The sequence below is a fragment of the Mustela erminea genome, chromosome 3, assembly GCF_009829155.1.
Source record: "Mustela erminea isolate mMusErm1 chromosome 3, mMusErm1.Pri, whole genome shotgun sequence".
In the NCBI taxonomy this organism is placed as follows: domain Eukaryota; kingdom Metazoa; phylum Chordata; class Mammalia; order Carnivora; family Mustelidae; genus Mustela; species Mustela erminea.
This window is the reverse complement of record NC_045616.1, coordinates 74,128,903-74,145,846: the sequence shown is the minus strand read 5'-3', so window position 1 is coordinate 74,145,846 and position 16,944 is coordinate 74,128,903. Positions and strand designations below refer to the sequence as shown.

Sequence of the window (16,944 nt, the reverse complement as noted above, 5' to 3'; positions counted from 1 at the left end):
TTTGGATGACGTGTAGTTTTCCCAACCCAACCTAGAACCAAAGGATTCCAAATTCGAATCCAGGATGAGAAACCCCACACATACTCTCAGCTCACGTGTGTAGACTTTATCAGATTATTTGCTGTAAAATTTTATCTGTGGGCCATTTTCTCTCCACAGTGCCTCCTCCTTCCCCCATGCTCTTGAAGAAATATGTTAATTCTAACACTAGCTTACTATATTCCCCCCACAAAAAACATCAAAACAGAAGAAACCCCTTGGTTTTCTTAAAAACTTGAGAAACATTGTCCATGTATTTATACATTTGCTGTTAGATATCTTCCCACCTGGACAAGAACAAAAATCTGTATGTGTGTAAATTAAATGATCCATTAATGAAATTTAAAAATATGGCACTTTTTTAAACTATTGGGTTTTAAGAAAAAAAATGCATTGTATAATTCAAGTCAAATGAAAGTGATTCTTGGACTATTCCTTCTAAAACTTTTTTCTTTTAGCATGAAAAAAATAAGAGTTGAGTATATCTTACAGTTTTTGTGAAATATTTGGATGTTGACCCCTTTGCCATTTTAAGCCTAGGAGACTGGAATTTTCTCTAAAATGAATTGAAGTCTTCTTAAAATACTGGGATATTTATGTGGCAAACAGAAAAATCAAGTCTCACGTGGCTGCAACCCATGCATTGAAGGGTAGCAGGCTTTCTTGTACACCATAGGACAGTCGGTCCCCATCCAAGTCCTTCTGGGACAGGATTCCTTGTAGGTCTTGACCCTCGGTGCCCAATAGAGAACAACTAACAAGTCATGAGTATTGGGGGAAAGAACCACTTTGAGGATTGAAATTGAATTTATTTAGCTCAGTTCATCAGAAGGAACACTGAGAGTGGATAATCAGTAGCTTGTCAGAATTTTCCCTAAGAAGAGGTTAAGGAGGCAGGTGTCAGATTTCCCAGGAGGATTTTTAGCAAGATCGTAGGAAAAGCTTAAATATGAAACTTGAGAGCATGTGGAGGAGTTGTTTGGAAAGTCTCTTCTGATGCATTTAGGTAAAGAATCTGTAGTTGTCTTTGTGCATTTGCATGTGTGTGTGTCTGTGTGTGTCCCTCTCTAGAATTAAGGGGTTGGGCTGGATTAGGGGCTCCCAGTCCCTGTGGAATACAGATATAGCCCTGGTAGTTGACTCTTCACAGCACTGTGTGGCCTTAGATCTTCCTGTGAAAGAGAAACGTGCTACAAATGCTTACAAACATCCCAGTATCCTTCCTTAATTTTATGTTTGATTTAGGGTTAACAACGCCTGCTTCGATACTTTAATGATGCAACATTAGCTCCAAGGTTCTGGGATGTTTTCTTCAGCAGGGGAGAGATCCAGGAGAGTGGATTTGGCATTGTGGCTGTGGAGAAGTGACCTATCTTTTATTTCATCCATGAGCTTGTTTCTCCTTCTGTAGAATAGTAGGGATCATAATCTTTACTCACCTCTAGGGGACCTTGTGAGGAGAAAATGAGATATATGTATGTAAAGATGTTTTAGCAGTCACTGCTTTTTGATGGGAATCCTTTTTTCGGGAGGAATGTACATAGTTCTCCCCATTTCTGTTACTTGATTTCCTGATAGAGACAAAAATTAGTTAGGTGTCAGAAAGCAGTGGTGAGCAGGGCAGCTATAATCCTTGCTCTCTGGAGCTTTAATATCTACCTACTTGCCTAGTACCTACTTGGAACAACCTTTTCTGCCTTACTTTTGGAAGAATGAGTCTCTCCATCTCTTCCTCATAGGTCACTCATTCCCACTGCCCTCCTCACTCAGTTTCTGTCCCAGTCTTTAAATGTTGGCTTTCCTTAAGTTCTGTCTTAGGTACTCTTGTCCTTTAGAGCCTCCTGTAAATATCCAGTTCCCTACTTGAAGTCCTTTCTCCTTTTCTTCGCTGTCTGAAAGGTGCTTCAAATTCACTATGTCTGAAACTGAACTGAGGACCTAAACACTGCCCATCCTTCCTAACCTGGTCCTGCTCTGATCTGTGTGTCATTGAGTTGTCCAGTATTTCATCTAGTTATTCTTATTTTTTTGTAAAAGATTTTATTTATTTATTTGACAGAGAGAGATACAGCAAGAGAGGGAACACAAGCAGAGAGAGTGGGAGAGGGAGAAGCAGGCTTCCTGCCGAGCGGGGAGCCCGATCCCGGGTCGATCCCAGGACCCTGGGATCATGACCTGACCTGAAGGCAGATACTCAACTACTGAGCCACCCAGGCGCCCTTCATCCAGTTGTTTAACCCAGAAACCCATGTCTCTCTTGATCCTCCTGATTCTAAATTTCACATACCCACTTCGTTACCATGTTGCATTGTTTTTGTCTTAAATTCCTGTCAGAGTCTCCATTTTAGTTTTCAGTGATGTTTTCAAGCTACCATCATCATCCTTCACACAGACTCTGCATATATACCATTCTCACTGTTCTCATATGTATTTCTGCTTCCTAGCCTATCCTCCACACTTGAAAGAGATTTTTCTAGTACTTAAATATATTCACGTGGTTCTGATATTTTAAAAATATGGAAAGGTGTTCAGTGAAGAGCCGCCTTTCCTTGTGTACCAAGGTTACCCATTCTATGCATATGTAAGGAAATACTAACACAGGCTCTTTCTAAAACATCACTATAATAAGGGGAGATATATTATGCATCCTTCTCTTCGGCCTGGGTTGGTTGGTTGGTTGGTTGGTTTGTTTTCCCCCATTCAACAGTGTATCTTGGATATTTTTCCATCGGAGTACAAAGGAAATAACCCACATTTGTTTTTATGGCTGAATATATTCTATTGTAGGAACGTTGAAATTGATGCACGTTAGGAGAAAACATCTTTTACTGTCTAGGGTGTTTCATTCTTCTTCTTTGGATGACCTTGTTAGGAATTCCCATTTGTTACGCGTAGGGAAGAAAAAACTAAGCTCCCACTGGCCAGGGCTCTCAAGGGCTAGCCCTTCTTCAGGATTGTCTTGTAGTTATCTTCTCTTCATCCTCTACTTTTGAGTTGTACGGATGTGCACTATCTTTTATTTCATCCATGTTCTTTGTTCCTTCCTTCCTGAGATGTCTGCCTAAGCTCTTAGTCTCACATTCAGACTCATTCCTTTTTCTTCCTTTTTTTTTTTTTTTTTTAAGATTTTATTTATAATTTGACAGAGAGCGACATAGCAAGAGAGGGAACACAAGCAGGAGGAGTGAGAGAGGGAGAAGAAGGCTTCCGCTGAGCAGGGAGTCTGATGTGGGGCTGGATCCCAGGACACTGGGATCATGACCTGAGTGGAAGGCAGATGCCAGGCGTCCCACTTTTTTCTTGGTGGCAACCCTCTTTCTCCTCTTTTTTTCTTTAACTTCTAATCTACTTGAGTTAAATCTCTGCTCAATTTCCATTTCCTCAAGGTGTGCTTACTCCAGCAATCCATGGCCAAGTGAGAGCTTTCTGATACAGTCTGCTGGCATTTTGGCTTCTTCCTTTGAGCAGTTATTATCATATATTTAAATGTGTGATTACTAGATTGATACTTATCTCACACACTTAAAATAGTGTTTCTCTTATAGTGGGTTGCAGCCCATTATGGGTTATGAAATCAGTTTTAAAAGTTGTAAGCCCTTTTAAAAAATATAATAGAGAATATCAGACCCTTTCACTTACAGTCAGGGTCTTTTTTCATCATACTTTTGCTTCAGAAAAATAGATAATAGATGTCATCACATAAACACTCATATATACAGATATGTTGGGCTTGATGTAAATTGTATTTGTTATTGTTGGTCCTAGTCAAAAATAATTTGTTGGTAAAATATATGAGGACAAGAATTCTGTCTATTTTGCACATCATTTCATTCTCAAGTCTAGCAGGAGTCACTCAATAAATATGTTGGCTCAGTGAATGAATGAATGAATGCACACCTTTCCAGGGAGAGTCACAGACTCACTGCTCTCCTCTTAGGGACTAATGGACACTGGTTCTATGCAGATGTTAAGTGATTGTTTCCTTGGCCAGTTCATTCTTAGATCATTAGAAGAAAAGAAATGCAATGTACAGCTGGACTTAAACAAATGTATTTTTTTTTAAGATTTTTATTAATTTATTTGACAGGGAGAGAGAGATCACAAGTAGGCAGAGAGAAAGGCAGAGAGAGATGGGGAAGCAGGCTCCCTGCTGAGCAGAGAGCCCGATGCAGGGCTCAATCCCAGGACCCTGGGATCATGACCTGAGCCAGAGGCAGAGGCTTTAACCCACTGAGCCACCCAGGCGCCCCAACAAATGTATTTTTTAAGGGTTGGTGAGATTAAACACTACTGATGAAAGGTTTTTAGACTTAAATTTTTTAATATTTCTTATGAATCTCAGGCCTTAAATACCATTTTAAAAAAATAAATAATGAAACTTAATTTTTACTCCTTAAGTATCTGGATAATTTTTGAATTTCTAAGGTAGTTTACACACAGGGCTTATGACATGACTGTTATCTTTTGTGTGTACTTCAGCAATAAAATATTTACGCAGTTTGGCAAGGTGATACTACAACCTGGTTTAGTACAACAGCTGCACTGCCTGTTCCCATGTGGCTTGATTTCCCTTTTTAATCTTCAGTTTTCTGCAACTAAAGACTATGTCAGCATGTAGTTTATATGGCAGCAGATAACAGTGAAAGCTTCTTGAATTAACATAGTAAAGAGAAAAATACTCTGCTCAGTTCCCTTGGTTTCACATTTTTCTCATGTCTTTGAAAAACATTTTCCTAACATATCCTACATAGTAGAGCTTTATAAACATCATGTATTTACAAGGAGACATTTTTGTGACTTTTTTATTCTTTAGAGAACTTGTAAACTCCTCTCCAAACGTTTAGTTTAAAATATCTCAGTTCTGCAGTGATCTGCATTTTAGCTTAGCACAAATCAAGAAAATCCTGGAAATAAGAGAATGATTTTTATATTTATTTTCAGTCATAAATTTGTATGTATAATTGAAATTGAGGTTGACTTAAAAAGTGTGTAGGCAAAAAGTGGAGAATCTTAATTCTTTTCAAATTTATTATCAGAGCCCTTTAGCACAGAGTTTTTATCTAGCATATGTGTTATTTTTTCTTTCTATTTCTAGGTGCTCCTGATCCAACAGCAGGTGCTAGTATAGATGATGAAAACTGCTGGCACTTAGATGAAGAGCAGGTTCAAGAACAGGTTAAACTGTTCCTTTCCCAGGGCGGGTACCACGGATCAGGGAAGCAGCTTAATTTGCTCTTTGCAAAGGTATGATTTTTTTTTTTTTTAAGAAATATTCTAAATATATACATATATAGAAAGTATCTATATATGATGATGTGTACAATAGAATAAAGGCTTCTTTTTTATTTCTTTTTTTTTTTTTTTTTTTAAAGAAGAGCATCTAAGTTAATCAACCAGTTAGAAACTATTATGTTGTAATGCATTAATTTACTTAGCTATCCTTAGTCAAGATATGGAACATTTTTGTTTCCCATTACTAAAATGGTAACAGTTTATACAATTTCGGAAAAACTTCCAAACTCAAAAGTAAATAGCTTAATATTATTAGAAATACCATATTTTCAAGCTTTTAGTTTTCCTAGTTAATGTTCTCAAGTAGAGCATAACTTTGAATACAGTCCTTAAAATGTGCTTTATATATTTAGGGCTTTTTATTTTATTTATTTATTTTTTTAAAGTTGAGAAGTGTCTCTTGTTCCAATCCATAGTCTGTAAATTTTACATAATTATTTTTGTAGAATTAATACATGCATATGACATTATATATTTAGTTTAATAATGTTCAGTATATTTAAATTAGTTTCAAAAGCATGGACTTTGGAATCATAAAGGCCTTGCTTTAAATTTAAACTCTAAATCTTATTGAATGTATGAACCTTGACAAGTTACTCAAGTCAGTTTGCTCATCTATAAAATTAGCTAATGATAACATATCTCCTCATGTTGTGATTAAATGATAATGCTGTCTAACGCATCATTTTGGCCTTGGTAAATGTTAAATTTTCATCACCAAAATTTGATGGCCTAAGAAATAGGCTTATCTTCCTTATAAGTTCTGTGTGAGTAGAGGCTGTGTCTCTTGCTTTATACAGACCCTTTAGTACCATAAATGCAATTCTAAATACTAAGTAAAATGCTTTTTTAGTAATATTAAGTCAGTGTCTTTTCATGGGGGTACAGCTACTAATATGACTAATGGATTCAGATTGGTTTTAATGGATGAAATAATTGATAGTTTTCATAACTCATTGACACTTTCGTTAAACAGCTTTTCTAGTATTTATAATAATCAAAAATATTATTATTTAGCTCTGAAGAATTAGAGTATATTCTGTTACTGGTTATGGCCAGAAAATAGTGTATTTTGGTTAATCAGTATTCTCTTATTAAAGATTTATCCCATTTACTATGTATTGATTGCCGATTTTCTGAAAATTAGATTATAATATAATACATCTTACACTAAAACTACTTCACACATGATTTAATCATTCTTTGGTAATTCACAGGTACATCAAACTCTTGAAATATGTTAGTCAGCCATCTGAAAATTAATTACTATTAGACTGTAGATGTATTCGAGTATTGCTTAATAGTTATGGTTTATATACTTAACAGTGAAGTGTTTATTTTCATTGCTTTTGCTGAGTAATAGGTTAGAAATGTATCAGGAAATTAAATATTAAATCACATCGATGATGTAGTGGTAGTATTAAAGGTTTGGTGTATTTAGACACACAGGAAGTATTTCACAGATTCTCATGGTAGTGAATAGTACACTTTGGCCTAGTGGAAGCAAAGTAAAAGAGGTATTAGACTGGCCTATAGCTGCTGTTTTTATCCTTTCATGTGATGTACACATTATGTGTGCCACATGAAGTAACAGCATCATCTAATTTTGGAAATGGCATGACTTTTTTATTTTTTAATTTTTTGGCATAACTTTTAGAGTTAAGACCGATCTGGGCCCTGATCCCAGAGATTCCTCTTGTCCTTTGGGCAAGTTACTACACTTCTCTAAAACATGGTTTTTATAATTCATAAGATGGGAATTATAATCTGGTCTATTTTATATGGTTGTTATGAAGATTACATGATAAGTATAACTATAAAACTCTCTAGTGTGATGTCCAGTAAATGGCATTTCCCTTTCTTCCTCTCAGTCTTTTTCTGTTCATGACTTTTTAGTGCTTCCGTATTGAAAATAAAAAAAAACTTCTTAAGATTATTACTGAAATAATCCTGGAAAGCACAACACTTGTGATTTAGTGTAGAAGTGTTTTGGGGTTCTCTGCAGGGCTCCCATTTGAAGCCTGTGATGGACTTCCATTACTTGTCAGAGTATAAGCCTGACACAGGATCAGTAGATCTTGAGGTTTGGGCTGCGTTATTGAGTATCTGCCATTTCCTCTTTGATTTGCCTTTCACATAGAATCTTGAATAAAAGGATCCCCTCTCCTTTTCTGCTGCTTGTGACTTTGCTCCAGTCATTTCCTATAGGGAGAACTGGTGGTGTGGTGTTCAGCTGGGATTTGTGTTTGCTGAACACTTAGCAGTATACACTTTTGGAATGGGTGGATTTATCTACAGTTTCCTATAAAGACACTTAGTCTTGTGTTTCTCCCCCCGCCCCCTTGTTTTTTTAAATTTGGGAAATTTGGCTCCAGAGTAATGGACAGAGCTTGAAGTTCCAGCTTGAGAAGCTGAGTTAGCTTGCTAGATCACAGGTTATAATTCTGCTTCCTGGATTGCTCAGTTAGGGTTAGAGAGTTCTTTAACCTACAGCACAGTCCATTTCCTCTCACAGCCCCATTGGGGTGAATATAAAAGTATGATATTGCTCTTCTTGTCAGAAAACTTTGGTGTGAGGACTTACTGAAATTGTAATTTAGCTCAAAAACTGAAGGACTTCACAACTATGGAAATAAACTAAAAAACACTGCATTGCACAGTTTAAATGGGTGAATTGTATGGTATGTGAATTATGTCTCAATAAAGCAGGTTTTTAAAAACAGTAAGACAGATCTATTATTAAAAACATTATCCATTCAATTGAGAAGATCCCTGAAGAGTTACCAGTAGACTGCTTTTGGCTTTTCTACTCTAGTGGTAAGTATAATCATTTGGAAGAATCAGGAAGGTGCCAGATGATTTATTTTGGTGTTGTTTTTCTGTGGGCTAGCAAAAAATTTCTTTCTTTCTTTTTTTTTTTTTTTTTTGTAATTGGAAAGTTAACCAAATTTCTTTTCCTCATTTGGATTATGAAACATAATTTTAAAAAATTAACAGTTAATTCTCTGATTAAATTGTCATTTAGGATAGAGACCAGTTTTTCACAACTTTTGTTTGCCAAAGAAGGCTGGTATCAAGAATTAACTGCCTCACACTCCAGAGAAAGAAAGAAAGTGGACTGTTCCTGTATTAATGTGCATATTTGACCACTTTTCTAAAGGTCTGTTTTTTTTTCCCCCCCACCAGGTGCGGGAAATGTTGAAGATGAGGGACTCAAATGGGGCCCGCATGTTGACGTTGATAACAGAGCAATTCATGGCTGACCCTCGTCTGTCACTTTGGAGGCAACAAGGCACTGCGATGACTGACAAATACAGGCAGCTCTGGGATGAGCTGGGTAAATACAAGTTTCCTGACAGATTGCCATTGAGTTATGTATGGGTAAAGATCATGGTTGAATGTTGAAAGCGCATGGCCGGAGTGTCGCTGAAGGGAGAGCTACTCATTTATGAACTTACTGCCATTAGACACTGGTTAGAAGAAGGAGGGCTTGGGCTAGCATTTGCAGGAAATAATTTTGGGAGGGTTTGGGGGAAATGGTCGGATCTTGAGGAAAGCAAGCACCGAAATCTGCCTTTAAATATTTGAAAAAGAAAGCCATTTTATTTTAAAATAGGTATTTTGTATAGCAGAGCTGGTTACTCATTTCTAGAAGAATATTGTACCTAGTTGAGCTAAAATTTGGCTCTTTCCCCCCTTGGAGTACATTAAAAGTGTCAAAAGTAGTTTGAACATTTATTTCTTGACTATTGCAGACTTAGATGAACTGTTGATTGTCAAAAGGGAAAAGATAAACTATAATTTTTATTGCTTCCTAAATCTCTGTAATAAAGATAGAAATATAGCAGGTGATTGAAGAAATGAGAAATCCACTAGTCAGGTTCACTGGGAAATTTGGGGTGGATGATTATTTTTATCCAGTGTTTATTGCTAGGGAATTAACAAATAATGCGTTTGTTAAATTGTCTTTCTATTAAGAATGTGACAGATGCAATTTTTGACAAATGTTCTACCAATGCCTATATTAATTTTATAGATATGTTTACTAGGAGATCCTAGTTTCATTGAAATTGAATAGTAGAACTCCTGATACCTTCCCCTTCTTTCCCTCTTGGCTGATAATAGATCATATCCTGCTGATGTCAAGTCTGGACAAAGAGAAACTGTTGTTTGTGCATGTAACACATGATTGTAATAATTGGAAGGGACCTTTGATTGAACTGTTCTATGGATAAGGAAACTGGACTCCAGGGAAGTTTAGGAGTCATCATCCAAAAGATGATATTGACTAATCTAGGGTTATGCCACAAGTTGGCAAAGAATTGAACATCAGTTTCCTCTTTGCAGTTAATAGGATGTGTGTTCAGAAGCTTGCTGTGGGTGACAGCTTTTCTTTTTTAATGTATATGTCTGCTACTTGCCAACTATGTTAGATATTTCTTGGCCTTTCCCCTTGTATTTTTATTAATTATCTTATAATAACTTGGTCAAATTTAGATCAGTCCCTAACTATAGTAGTTTGTTTCAATGTATTGGAAGAGTGTTTGAGAGCACAGTATGGTAGTTGGGAAAACACAAGTGTAATGGATATGTTTAAGCGTGGTAGAACTGAATGATAACACTTTCCTAAGTAAACCCTCCCCAGTTTTGTAATTCTGTGGTGAAATTGAATTGACTAGTTGATTTATGACATTCAAAAGTTCTACCTTTAAAAAAAAAAACTATAATAAAGTGAATCATTTAAAGAAAAAGTTGGATTAATATTAAATGAATAAAATTTAAAGAGCTTTGGTACTTGGAGGAATTTAGGATTACAAATAACTAATTAGGAAGAAAGTGCTGACTAATATTTTTTTTTGGTATCCAAAAATGTACAAGTGATATAGTTAAATAAAACTTAACACCATTCATGTTTAATCCATTAGCCCCATCTCACTTTTCCAAGTTGGTTTTGAAAATTATGCACTTTAGCTCTCAATCAAAAGTATAATTCTCATTAGGTAGAAGTTTCTACCAGCTGATTCTAGTTATACCCTCTGATGAACTGCTTTCTGATTATGGGCCAGGCTTTATATTATACAAGTTCTTTGATTTCAGTCTAGGATGGATATATCTTCTTGCCCTGTATTTTCTTTCTTCACAAATCATCCCTCCCCTCCACCCCATCATTACTAGACTGCTATAAATTCTCTTGTGTACTCTGATGGCAAGCAGAGGTCACTAGCCACTTTAATGGAGTCTAAGTTTTACAAAGAATCCCATGTAGAAGTTACAATAGCTATCATATCTTAATATTCATTCACCAAAAAATTAACTAAAAGTTGCTTCTGGACTACAAAAGGAAAGGATTTTGCTTCTTAATAAAATGGGAGAATTTGACTTTGTGCCCCTGCACAGGGCTCACATTGCTTCAAGGCTCTGCTTTGGAATTAAATGCTGAGCACTGCCAGATGCCAGACATTGAGAAGAGGCTGAGTTTTGTCGGCAAATGGGATCTGCAAGTTAATTGGTGTTTTCTGCAGGCTTCTGGCTGTGAAATGAAATTGGAAGCCCTTTAGCCACATGGATAATACAGGACCTGAATACAAATGTCACATGTCACCATCAGGACCCACTGTGAGACAATAGTGTTCCCACTCCAACACTGCACCATTACAGATCATTTAAATATGGGGATTACATTTAAACTAAAAGCCCCATTTGCCTTTTACTGCAATTTAAATGTCCTCTTAGCAAAAGCTAAGTGACAAATTAAATGAAAAAAGTGCCCACATTTTTAAAGCTGTAATGCAAAACAACCTTTTATTGCTTCTCATGTGCCACGAATGAATCATTATACTTGTCAACCCTAAACCAAGCCATAATTGGAGCAGCTACTGTTATCAAAGTGGGGCCGCTCTGTGACAGCTTAATAAAGCTGAAACTGTTAAATTAAATCTCAGATGCTTAACTCCTTAGCACTGGTGAATTCGATGGGTCCATTTCTGGCAATGGCCAATACACCAGGAAAAAAAAAAAAAGAGTCCTGGCATGAAAGCCTTAATCTGATGAGAGTGTACAAGAGTATCTTAGCCAAGTAACTGCTTCTTGGCGGAGAGATTTGGAGTCATCAGATTGTTGGCCTGGTTACAAAATGGTAGTTTTTGAGAGGATCAGATATTCCCCTCCCCAATATTTTCAACTTATGGAGTGTATGTGATTTATTAAAATTTAAGCCTTGATGTTTCGGAATTAGTTTTTAAAATAGTATAAATTCACATAACTTTGTCTCTCTTTTGAATAAGTATATACAGACTTCTCCGAAGTAGCAACAGGCCAGATTCCTTTCTCCATCCTCTGGCTAACAAAGGGATTGATTATACTTAGTTATTCTTTTCTAAAATAAGTACCTATGATACTCATTTGGTCTAAGTTAATTTTCGTGATTTATTCCCTGATTTTCATAATGTTGTATGAAATAAATAGAGATGCATGCTATTAAAGATCCTGTTCAGTGCATCTCATTTGCAGAGACATTATTCTTAAACATGAATCTGTTTTTCATACATTAATTTTGCTTTTTCTATGTGATGTTCATTTTCTGAAACATAGAGCAGTCTTCTCGGGATGAGTGCAGTTGTATCATGTTCAGTATAAGAAAATGCATACCTTAAAATGTTAAGACAGCCCATTGCATGGACAGATGCTGCAGATTTGGTGGCACTATAGAACCCATACCTCTTTACTTGCATTCTTTATTCCATGACATGCAAATTTTCTAGAAAGCAGATCACAGCAATAACCCTTTGATTTCAAAGAATAACCCAGTGCTGATTGGTGGCGAGCACACCTACTGTTAGCCCTAATGGCTGTCTGTTCAGCACACTTAATTACCATGGGGGTCTTTAGGGATGAGGGGATATATTGTAACCTCTCATCTGTGTTGATGAGTCTCTTTCCTTAAATGTCTTCCTAGACTGTAATTTTACTTTGCTTCATAAAACTATAGGTTGTGGCTGCCAGTCTATTAAAACCTAATTAAAATGGATGTCATTAGAGGAAACAGTTAAATAAGATTTAATTACAGCTTTTTCATGAGGAAAAAATTCTTAAATTCTCATTTTCAAGTATTACATAATGTGGGGTTTTTTTCCCCCTAAAATTTTGAACACTTAACTTTCTCTCTCAGCTGAGCCATGTGTTTTGCTTATCCCATGTAAACCCTGGTTTTTTTAGGGAGAGGCTGGGCTCTCATTGCAAGAGCCTTGCTGCTCTGAGCTGTGCTCACTCGGTTCACAAGAACAAGGTGTTACCTCTCGGAATTCTTTTCAAAGGTTTTGCTATGGGAGTGCCAGGCTGGCTCAGAGACTTCGTGGACCACGCTACTCTTGATCTCTGGTTTGTGAATTTGTGAATTTGAGTCCCACATTGGGTATAGAGATCACTTAAAAATTTTTTTTTTAATATGGATACCTAACTCTGAGCAGACATAGCCATTGAAGTTTCTTTCTATTTTGAATTCCATTGTAAGGTTAGTTTAACCACTATTATTAAGCAACAATGGTAATATTCCTTGTGGAGTGTTAGATTGAGTGGGTCTACAGATTCAGGGTACTTGGAATCACAGTAAATCTTTGTTCAGCAGTAGAGAACTTAGCCCCTCATTCCATCCGTTGAAACCAGATTTACTGCAAACACTAAAAATTACCTACTTCATAGACTCAGAACACTGTTCTAGCTATATCTCTGATATAGGTAGTCATCTCTGTGGACTTCTTCTCTACCCATCCTCATTATTCCGGGCTCACATGCTTAAGTCACACATTTCCAGTGATGCTCTAAGTCATTTCTAAGGGCTTTTGTGCACAGAAATAAGATTCCAAAGACTCTGCTTTGGGGGTCATTGTAGAGAAATTTCTGGGGAATGCCACCTTACATCTCCCAACATATTAGGGTGTAAGTAATTTCACCATGGTTCAGAGCTGCTGCTTGGTTTATATGGTAAATTTCAAATCTAGGCTTACCAGATTTTGAAGTTGATGGTGGTTAGTGAATGGCTGAGGAGTAACTGCTTTTCTGTGAGAGATAGGGAGCATTCCATTGTGTTTGCCACATAAGTTGTGTTCTCTTTGCTGGTGCCATGGAGAAACAGCCATTCCCAGAGCCCGCTTGCAGCAAAAAGATGTCAGGCACAGAGTTGGGGAACTTCTTTGTAGCTCTAAGTGAACGATATAAACTTAACGAACCCCACATTAAGAATTGCTTCTCACCTGGGCACCTGGGTGGCTCAGTGGGTTAGGCCTCTGCCTTCAGCTCAGGCCATGATCTCAGGGTCCTGGGATCGAGCCCCACATTGGGCTCTCTGCTCAGCAGGGAGCCTGCTTCCCCGCGCCGCCCCCTCCCCCGCCTCCTGCTGCCTACTTGTGATCCTTCTCTCTCTGCCAAATAAATAAAATCCTTAAAAAAAAAAAAAAAAAAAAAGAATTGCTTCTCACCTACCAATTTGTCTTTCCTGGGCATAAAGAGAATACACTTTAACACTTAAACCTCATACACTTGGGGATCACCCCCTTGTGTATTTCTATAAAACCTTATTCTAAATATAGACCACAGGGATTGGGTTAGGAGTTAAGGTGTGTTATGACTCATTGTAGTACATGTTAGTGTCCTTATTGTATATGTAGTATGCTGGTAGCATTTGCACCAGTAATGGGTTCCAGTTACTTTTGTTTTGTTTTCTTTGTAAGATGTGTCCATTGGTAGTAGATACTATTCTCACAGTAGTGGCTGCTAGAAGTGTCAGAGCATCAGTATAAAGTATCCTTTTCTTCCTCATAGCAATTTTAGAAAAGTCCATTAACCCTTCTTTCCCAAAGTCTTATTGTGGTTTCTGTCTCAGTATGTATTAAGCACTTGCTATGTCCAGAGTAATAGATGTAAGATGTATTTGAGTGTTTGACTTTACTGTTAGTAATGGTACTTATAATTGAGAGGCGGTAGAGAGATGCAACCATCAGGAGACAGAAATTAGAATAGGTATGAATGAACTGAGGAGCACTTTGACAGGGTAATTCATTCACATATTAGTACAAATACTTGTACAGGTGGTATTTAATATGGTTTTACATCTTATGTACATACTATGTACATATTGTGTACATGACACATTACATATTTACATACATAATATGGTTCATGGAAGTGAGTTGTAGGGAAGAAGTAGTGAGAAGGAATAACATGAACAAAGACAGGGATGAACTAACTCAATAGGGGAGGGCTATAAAACGTTCAAATTCATGATCAACAGTGTTGTTTTAAAGATTCTCAGTCCAGTTTTATTGTCCTTTGTTGTTACTTCAAAGGGAGGTAAGGAGGGAGAGAGAGTAGACACAGGATCTAGATTTTTGCTGTCTTTTATTTCCCATTTTAGTCCAGCTAGTAAAGATGACATAGATGTCAACACTTAATTTATCAGGCACTATGCTAAGCACTTAATGCATGCATTATATTTTTTATTCTTAAAACAATCCAGTGAAATAGGTATAATTATTACTGTGAATTTTATATCTGAGTACACTGCCTCAGCTATAACTTGCCTGAGGTCACAGCAACAGAGCAGGAATTTGATCCCAGGTCAGTGACTTCAAAGACTAAACCACCAAACTGGACTCCATCCTTACTTGATTTAAATTGCCTTTCTGTTAAGGGGTCTAAGGAGTCTCTCTGCTCAGGGCAGAGCAGGGCAAGGCGAAGGTCACCTAGATGACAATAAGCCCTGGAAAAGCTGCATGGCCTGGTCTGCCCACCTGGGGTCCTCCGGGTCTAATGGTGGTAGTCAGCAGAGTTTACCTACTCTGGGTGCTCATCTGTGTTTCTAGGTACTCTCTGACTTCAGTCTAAAAAAGCCACATTAGTAGAAGAGCCAAGTCCATGCTATTGATTGAGAACTGTCAGAATAAATGGATGCTTCTCACAAAGTACACGCCGTACATACTGCAGCTGGGTTACAGTCAGTTTTTCATTTTATTCTCCAGGCTCCTTTGCAAAGGAGCCAGTGAGACCCTTAGGTTCAGGTGTCTGACCCAGCCTCTACCAGGCTGTAGTGATAACACGGTTGTCAACCCTTGTTTATGTCACGTGGTCTGTAGCTCTGCAGACTCCCTCCTGCACTTGGTCTGGGCTGGCCTGCTCTGGAATAGGGGTGTACATTTCTGTTTCAGTTTGTGGTTTCCCCCTTATTATCTGGAGCTCCCTTTCAATAAGGAGGCTTCATACATTGTGTTGCTCTGGAGGCTTTGCTTCTATCCAGCCGTGTTCTCGGAACGCCTGTCTGCTGCTCAGTCCTCATTACCTGGGCCTGGTTTCTTTTCTCCGTGTTATGGTCCTGTTGCTTCTTGTCTCTTAAAACTGAGAGTTCTGTGTTTGTTGGTCAGAGACCTTTGGGTTCTGCTCTGCTGTGAGGAACGGAAGAGGGGCTTGTTCTCGGTTTCTTTAAGTAGGCAGAATTAATTTCTAGTTTGGGTCAGAAGTTAACTAAAGGAGAGAATGCATATTTCTTTACTTCCTGTGCAGAACTATCCACAATCCTCTTGAGTGCAGCTGCTAGGGTTTAATTATCTGTTCAGTACCCCCGTGAGGAAAAAGTGGAAATAAAGAGGAAAATTTTTAAAATAAATATTAGCAGAAAGTGGTAGATTATCAAGATCAAAAAATATCTTTACAGACCATTTGATCCTATTATCTAACCAATTGGAGATTCCTAATGATAGTCATTCTCTAAGTTGTTTAGGTGTACAATTGGATAATTTGTAAGGACACTCAGGGATCACTCCCTTGTGTATTTTTATAAAACCTTATTCTAAATATAGACCATAGGGATTGGGTTAGGAGTCAAGATGCCTTATGACTCATTGTAGTACATGTTAGTGTCCTTATTGTATATGTAGTATGCTGGTAGCATTATTTGCATCAAGAATGAGTTCCAATTACTTTTTGTTTTGTTTTGTTTTGTTTTCTTTGTAAGATGTGTCCATTGGTAGTAGGTAACTATTCTCAGAGTAATGGCTGCTAGGAGTGTCATTGATATAAAGTATCCTTTTCTTCCTCATAGCAATTTTAGGAAAGTTCTCTTCTCTTCCCATTTCCTAAGAGTTAGTAGTGCACTTGCCCTCAAGAAACTGCCACCAAAGGGAACTGTCGTTGAGGGAGGGAGCAGCCTGCTTACTAGATTGTGGATCTCTAGAGAGCACCATCACACTAGAGTGGTAGAAGTGAGAGAATGAGAACGAAGGAAGGACAGGCTGGGGATAATTTCCTCTCACCATTTCTTACGCTGAAGTGGCAGCATACAAAAATTAACGAGGTCTGAGAAGCCTCATTTAAGCCATCTGAGATTCCCAGGGGCTTCGTGGGGAATCAGAGATGCCAAGAGCTAGACTGAAAGAGGTGGAAGCCAAGGGAGGAAAGAAGCAGCCACTTAGGCTGTTCTCTGTGGGTGTCATATGGAGCAAGGTGCTTTACAAATGTTTTTGTAGTTGATTCAAGCTTAGGTGGGTTAATGAGGGGGCAGGAGAACCCAGGAAAATGATTAATGGGTGTCTCTTAGACAGGGGGTCCGCAGTGCCTCATAGAAGC

General features: G+C 37.7%; 1 protein-coding gene across 1 annotated transcript in view; it reads left to right on the top strand.

The window, feature by feature from the left end:
- The window catches only part of ZSWIM6 (zinc finger SWIM-type containing 6), a 195,606-nt gene that overhangs the window by 135,913 nt on the left and 42,749 nt on the right, over positions 1-16,944 (top strand). Inside the window, exons 3-4 of the mRNA XM_032336162.1 lie at positions 5,135-5,283; positions 8,518-8,668. Of these exons, the coding sequence (XP_032192053.1) occupies positions 5,135-5,283; positions 8,518-8,668 (300 nt within the window). The remainder of the gene's footprint in view (positions 1-5,134; positions 5,284-8,517; positions 8,669-16,944) is intronic.